This window comes from Diceros bicornis, unplaced genomic scaffold, assembly GCF_020826845.1.
Source record: "Diceros bicornis minor isolate mBicDic1 unplaced genomic scaffold, mDicBic1.mat.cur scaffold_283_ctg1, whole genome shotgun sequence".
Classification (NCBI taxonomy): domain Eukaryota; kingdom Metazoa; phylum Chordata; class Mammalia; order Perissodactyla; family Rhinocerotidae; genus Diceros; species Diceros bicornis.
In genome coordinates, this window is record NW_026691157.1 from 134804 (window position 1) to 142247 (window position 7444).

The window sequence follows — 7444 nt, forward strand, 5'->3', positions numbered from 1 at the left end:
GTGCAAAACGGACCAGCGGGAGAGCAGGAAGCTGCTCATGGAGGTGCGTGGAGGCTGGAGATCTGGAAGGAGGGGAGGGGAGGGGGGAGGAGGGACCAGGCAGAGTGTGCTTTGGCTAGTTTTTCACTGAAAGTTTCTCTGAGACATAACGGTCTGTTTTGTCCAGATTGACAGGAAGCAGGTGGTGTGAGCTGCAAGGGCAGGTGGGGACTGTTTGGGGCAGGAGGCCTTGGTCACGGGATAGAGTGGTGTTTTTTGGACTGTTCCAGGAGGTGAGGAGCTGGCAGAATGAGCAGGTCTCTAGCTTCCATGCGGGCCCATCAGCTGGCCCTCATCTTCCTCCAGGCTGGCGGGTGGATGGAGTGGGTGGGGGTTCCTTTCCTCCTAAAGCAGCCCGGTCTGTCCTCAGGAAGCCAGGTCCCTGCTGCTCCTTCTATCTGCACTGCACCTCTCAGGGAAGGGCACTCTGCCTGCCCCAGGGACGGGCACTGTGTGGTCACACAGGCCAGGTGGACACAGGGGCTGCCCAGCCTTGGAACGAATGGTGGATCTGGCACAGAACTGTGTGCTCTCTAGGACTCTGCACTCTATCCCGATAGTGGTTACTGCTGAAAACTCAGTGAGAGTCTCCCCAGGTGACTTGTTGATAAGGATACACCCCAGATGGCAATGAGAATTATCGGGGAACCTACAGATTCTTAATGGACCTTCCTGGCAGGACATTAGAAGGTTCCAAGTAAAAAAGGATGCAAATGTCACCATCACCCAACGCCCTGGTCACCCCCTACACTGTCACTCAGATGTGGCACAAGGGGGTCCCCTTCCTGAGTGAATGAAGGAGGAGTTCTGTGCAGGGACCATCCTGAGGGGATCCTAGGGAGCTGAGGCCTTTGGCATGGCCTCAGGTCCAGCTGGAGTCAGAAAACCCCAGGGGTTGGGACAGGCAGAAGCCAGTTGGATATGCCCCCTGAGACACCTTGTGCCTCCCGATCCATGGCTCAGGCTGACTGAGGGCCTCAACACACCCCGAGAGTCCAGAGGACAGGGCCTTGGTCAGAGGTGTGTCTGGAGGAGGAGTGAAGGCCGGGGGCCAGGGCCTCTGGCTGGGAGGGGGAGTGGTCTCTCCTCTGTGGCCCCTGAGCAAGTCACCACCCCTCTGTGGGCCTCGGTCTCCTCATCTGGGAAATGGAGGGAGATGATCTGTGGTGCAGGCCTCACAGGGGTGATGAGGTACAAGGGGGAGAGGAATGTGCAGCGGCTTTGTGCTCCTCCTCCTCGAGGGGGGAGGGGAGAGCACTGGCGACAGTCAGATGACACAGTCCTCAGGGGACCCTGGGAGGCATGGGAGTCCTCCTCACACTTTCTTGAGGAGGAGAGAGGCTTAGGGGCCTAGGCAGGCCTGAGGGCACAGAGGAGGGAGTGTTGGAGCTGGGAGTGATCTAGAATCAGATCACTCTGGAATGGGAGCCGCCATAGACATCAGATGTCCAGGGTCCAGGATCAGGGGCCGGGGAGACACGGGGAAGGTAGCATGGCCTCCCTGAGCCTGTCCTTGACCCTGCAGGAGGTGTCATCTGTGAGGGCCACCCAAGAGATGGACCCCCAGGGAGCCCAGGAGAGGCAGCAGCAGCAGGTGAGGGGGCCTGAGGGGGAGGGTCCAGGTGTCAGAGGAGGGGGTCTCACCCCTCACGGCTGGAGGCCTCCCCAAGAGAGGGGTCCCTCCTCCTCCAGCCCAGCTCCTGGAGCCCCAGAGCCTGAAATGCCTGCCCTGGAAGTGACCAGGAGGAGGCCTGGAATGGCTGGGCGCAAGATGGATTTGCGGGGGGAGTGGCAGGGACCGCACACCCTGGGATTTGCCAAAAGCCGCCCCTGGTAGCTGACGGGGGACGTTGGGTGGTCCTGGAGGGTGCAACAGGGGGGAGGCTGCTGAGGGTCCTAGGCTGCTCTCTGTGGGAGTCTGCGGTGGGCAGGAGGCTGGGGTGAAGGGATTTGGGGGAGGGTCCATGGGGGCACCTGAGAGCTGGGACTCATCCCCACTCCCACCCTGATTTCACAGGGTGTCGTCCCCTTCCTGGGCACGTTCCTCAATCACCTGAAACTGCTGGACATTGGGATGGAGGATGATCTACAAGTGAGTGAGCCTGGAGGTGGGGCCAGGGAGCAGGATCCTGTGGTTTGGGAGGCGAGAGCCTTGCACTGGGCCCTGAGCTCTCTGTACCTGGCAAACCTCCTCTCATGAGAGCATCATGGCCACCCCTGGGAGCTAGGGAGTCAGAGTCAGGCCCGTCTTAGTGATGCGTGAATGTAGGCTCCGCGTAAGCCCCCTACCAGGCTCTCAGGACTAGTGAAGCTCATAGCTGCCTGCCTGCAAAGCTGCAGGAGGCTGTGTCTGAGCTGGATTCAGCCTCCCCCTTGGGCCCTGCTCCTGGGGGAGTGCCATCAGCCCCTGCAAGTGAGGAAGCACATCTGTGGTCCAGCTGTCCCTTTTTGCCTGAGGCCTCAGTCTTCCCGTCTGTCATCAGAAATGGGTGGGCTGCAAGGTCTCTGGCTTCAGCTCCCCTGTCCCTCCTGCTCTGGAGCCCAGAGCCTGGCCCAGTGTCAAGTTCTCTTTGTGGAAGGTCTGCCCTCTGCTGGGCCCTGACATTCCTGCAGCCTGAGAAGGGGTGGGATGGGGGCTGGTTATGGGCTTAGGGGGCCGTTACTGATGGACATTGGCTGTCTCCCTTCCAGGGAAATCTGGTCAACTTCCAGAAATGGCGTGAGGTCAGCAGCTGTGGGGAGGGTGGGGAAGTGGAAATCACAGACCTCCCGTGGCAAGATGTCACGTGTCCTCATCCCTCGGGTCTTATATTTGTTGGGACAGTTAGATGCTACAAAGCTGGGAATCCCATCACGTTGGCGGGTGCGGGAGGGGCTGGCATCAAGGACACCTTCCTGGATGAGGAACTAATTCAAGCCAACTGTGAGGACAGGCAAGTCCTGAATGGAGTGGGAAGGAAGGAGGGTTCCCGAGTGAGCACAGACCCCAGACCAGATCCTCACTCCGCACAAGTCCCTGGCAGGGTTCCCCACCCGGGACCTGTCTGCATCCTGTCCTTCCTCCCAGAAATACAAAGTCATTAGGAAGATCCAGCTGCTCCAGCAGGCTGCAAGTGAATATGACCTGAATCCCGAGGAGCGATTTGGGGCCTGGTTCCAGGCGATGGAGCCCCTCAGTGTTGATGAGAGGTGAGGGGCACAGGAGTTGGGTGAGGGCAGGCCAGACTCTCTCGGCCGGCCGGCTGCAGAGCGTGGGGCCTGGCTCCCTGATCAGCCCCAGATCTCATTGCGTGGTGACCCATGGGGCACCGGGACTCAGCTGCTGGCAGGCTCTGGGAGGGACACCTGAGGTGCGGCTCCTGGTAGCTCACAGGCCACTCTGTCCTGTAGCTACTGCCTCTCCTGCCGGCTGGAGCCCACACACCAGAAGACGAGCAAAATGCGGCTCTTCAGGAGAAAGAGGAACCGGACATCCTCCAGTTCAGGGCCGAGTGAGTGTCAGGAGCAGCAGCGACTGAATCCAGGGGCTCAGTACAGCTTCGGGCTAAGCATGGGCCTGGATCCCAGCTCCAGTGCTGGCCAGGCCTGGGACAGGCCGCTCCCCTCTCCTCTCTGGGACTCGGTTGCCTCCTCTTAAATGAGTGATGCTAAATGATGCCTCCCCCATCAGGGACAAACGAGGTGCTGTTGATGGACTGAGCACTCGGCACAGGGTTTGGATAAGAGTGTTGTGGGGCAGGGAGGTGTGCCGTGAATCTCAGGAAGGTTCCCCAAAATAGTCTGTTTCTTCTCTTCAGCCACCGTGCCCTTGGCAAGGAGCCATAACCCTCTGGAGACCACAAGTGCAGCTCCTCCTGAGCAGCAGGGCCACTGGGACCCTCGGGGTGCACCGGGTCAGCTCTTCCCCCCCCACCCCAAGTGAAGGAGGACATCTGAAGACTTTCCCTGGTTTCCCCTAAAGCCCCAGGCGGAGGGCACGACCCCCCTCCAAATCCCTGACATCTGCACCCCAGGGACTGTTTATCCATTGAGGAGGAGCATTAGTATATGTTTAAGAGTAAATATCAGATTTGAATGTTGCAGTAAGTTCTGTTTCTGTCACAGCCTGGGTGTTGTGGTGTGGTTCTTTCACTGCTTATGCTCATGTAAATGAGACACAGAATCTCACATTCCGCCTTGAATTAAGAACTCATGTATGGTCAGAGCTTATGGTATGTGGGAGAAGGGAGGACGGCCAGTCCCCTCCCTGGCTACTGAATGACACCCTCAAGTCCCCCTTCCTCAGAGGACAGGTGCATTTCAGTGTGGTTCACCTGGGCCAGGAGCAGAGACAGCCCCTCAGATCTCCCTGGATGTAGAGGTTGGAGGGACTTTCCCAGGCAGAGCAACAACCACTGAAATGTAGATGTCTTTCAAATACCACTTGCCAGGACCATGTCCTTCCCCAGGGCAGCGGCTGTCTTTCTACAGCTTTCCAGGAAGAAGGATGTTTTCTGCTTCTCCCATTGAGGTTTCTTTTGACCAACTATTGGAAGTTACCGTTTTCTAATCAGTCTCTAGATTTGCATCAACACTAAATGAGGAAAAAATGTAAAAAGATAAAAGTTTGCATGTGGAAAAGACAAGGCCAGAGGAAGACCATGTGCTGATGAACTAAGGGCCGACAGGACATCCCCATCAGGCCGCCTCTAGGGCTCCCTGTTCACCCTTCGCCTAGATTGGAATCCTCCTGGGATCCTGGCCCATGCCATGGAAGTCCTTTTCCCACTTGTTTCATATCCAGAGGAAAAGATTCATGAGGCAGCTTTTAAACCTACAACAGGACTTTCTTCCATAAACCTCGCCACTCCCTGTGAACTAGGATTTCCAGCATCCCCGCATTTCCTTATATGATTCTTTTTGGGCAGAAATTCCGTAGAAGGCCCCCAGCCTCTCTGTCAGGTACATCGTGGCCATTCCTCCCTGGCTGGGCCTGATGGATCGGGGTGACCTCTGGTTTGCCAAGATAATAGACCTTAATCCTGGCCACTGAATGACCCACACTGTCCATTGCTGCCTAGGGTGACATCTGGGACCTTGGTGTTCTGAGGTCCATGGTCTCAGACAGTCACTAGTTTACACACTCAGTCGTGTTGTTACTGACTTGTCCCAAAGGGGCAGCTGGGCCTGAGCGCATAGAGCACGTAGCCCCTGGGATGACTGTGTTCTTTTCCCCAGTCTGTGCTGTGGTTATGTGGATGTGTGTTACAGGGATGTGAAACTTGCCTGTTGGGAGTTTTGAAAGATGAGGCACGAGAGGGGCAGGTATAGGAGTGGGTCCAGCAGGGGAATGCAACCCATCTTAGACAACACAGACACAACAGACACAAACTTACCAATTAAAATACTGAAACGCTTCCCACATGGGTGGTAAACAGACACTACTCTGAGCTCACACCCAGAATCCACCCTACGACTAGGAGCTAAAGGGTTACCACCCGGCATTTTGAACATCATGCCCTGGAAACACCCTGTAAGACAAGGGCCATTGTCTTGAATTCCTTGGTACTTCTTCCCCCTCCTTTCTGAAGGCTGCAAGTGTCACCCAGGGACGCCTTTTCAGTTCAGCCAGATGCAGAGTAGAAATCCTGGTTCCCACAGCACAGGCCCTTCCTGCCAGGGCACTGCCATCCAGGAAAGAAAGAATTCACACCTCGGTGTAGACATGTAAACACACACAGGCATATCCCACCCAAACATCAAGATGCATGAACTAGTAAGAGAGTAAAAGCCACTTCAGAAACACATCAAGCAATTGCAAAAAAAGGGTTTTTTAAAGATCCTGACTCCAATAAAATGCAAAACCAGGAAATCATCTTGAGAAAACTGGGGGACTTTGGATACTGACCAGATAGTTGATTATAGGAATGACACTTTTATTTTTGTGTGTGATAACATTAGTGTGTTTGTGTTCAAAAAATCCCTTATCTGTAAGAGAAACTGAAAATATTTATAGCTGAAATGATGTGCTCTCAGTCATCTCAGCTGGTTAACTCTAGCGGGGTGGGTGTGAGGATAAACGAAGCCAGATGGTATACGAGTTGATAATTTTTGAAGCAAGTGACAGGTTCACAGAGGTTGATTTTCCTCTACTCTGAGATTTAGAGATTTTTGAAAACTTTCAGAACACAATTTTGATACAAATAGTATACTCGGTGTTCACATTACAATGTTACAAATTAAAACATTGATTGAAAATATAAAGGAATGCTTCTCCTTCCTGACCTAAGGAAGCTCTCTCTCAGTCTCGTTCTGTGAATGACCTGATGATGCCACCAACTGTTCACTTACCACATGTTTGTGGAGTAATTCCTATGTGCTCTGTGCTGTGTGCAAGGCGAACACATTTCCACGACTCTGGATCTAGTGTGGGAAGGAAGGCAATGAGTCTGCTGCCAAGGTTCTCTACGGGGAAAATAATGCCCCCAGGGGGTATGCTCATTTTTAAGATTCCAAAATCAAAGCTACACAGGTTTGCCAGGTAACAAACAAGAGATACTTAATTCATGATACAGAAATGACCTATGTCTGAATTAACATGTGACAAAGAAGAGAAAGATTGATGGATTTTATGTTAAAATTAGATGCAAAATCATAGTTCTGGCCCCTGGCCTAGTGGTTAAGTTTGGCAAGCTCTGCTTTGGCAGCCCACGTTCTGTTCACAGGTGTGGACCTACAACACTCAGCAGCTATGCTGTGGCGGTGACCCACATACTAAGTAGAGGAAGATTGGCAACAAATGTTAGCTCAGGGTGAATCTCCCTCAGCTAAAAAAAAAAAAAAATTACATGCAAAATCAGAATAATTTATGGAATCAGATTTAATATATATTAAAAGATAAATCTCATTCAAGTAGGTATCATCTCTTCATTGAGTTAACACTCAATGAAAAAACAGATATAAGTTCAAAACACTAATTCCTCAGCATCGATTATCCTATCAATTTTAATATAAAAAGGAAGAAAAATCATGGTAAATAAAAATTGATGTTATCATGAAAGGTAAAGATCACGACGGACGTTACAAAGAGATGCTGTGAGAGTCAAGCCTGTCTCATGGGGAATTTCTCAACCACATCCCTCTCTTTTTCTTCAGCACCCATGTTGCTTTTCTCACTGTGTTTTCAGGATGCCTTTCTTGGCTCCTTGCTCTCTCTGCCTCCCGGGCAATCTCGTCTGTCCTCGAGGCCACAGTCACTCCCTCCCATGCTTTTCTTCGCTTTCTGTGTCTGTCTCCTGATATCTCCAAAAGATGCTCGTTGCCTGCAGAGGGGCTATGAGAGACCCAGACCCAAACCAGGACTCATCTCTGCCCAATATGGACACTGGCCAGGGGTGGGCTCAGGGCTGGTGTGCAGACCCCTCAG

The 7444-nt window shown here is 53.1% G+C and overlaps 1 protein-coding gene across 2 annotated transcripts; it reads left to right on the forward strand.

The window, feature by feature from the left end:
• Positions 1-1566: 1566 nt before the first annotated feature.
• On the forward strand, positions 1567-4114 carry LOC131402825 (ral guanine nucleotide dissociation stimulator-like). Of its 2 annotated transcripts, none has more exons than XM_058537347.1 (5): positions 1567-1633; positions 2057-2131; positions 3107-3228; positions 3430-3530; positions 3819-4114. In XM_058537347.1, exons 1-5 carry the CDS (start codon positions 1595-1597, stop codon positions 3959-3961), a joined length of 480 nt encoding a protein of 159 aa, XP_058393330.1. In that variant the 5' UTR covers positions 1567-1594; the 3' UTR covers positions 3962-4114. The 2 variants fall into 2 exon arrangements, with proteins under 2 accessions (XP_058393330.1, XP_058393331.1); XM_058537348.1 differs by having other exon boundaries at positions 3837-4114.
• Positions 4115-7444: the final 3330 nt, after the last annotated feature.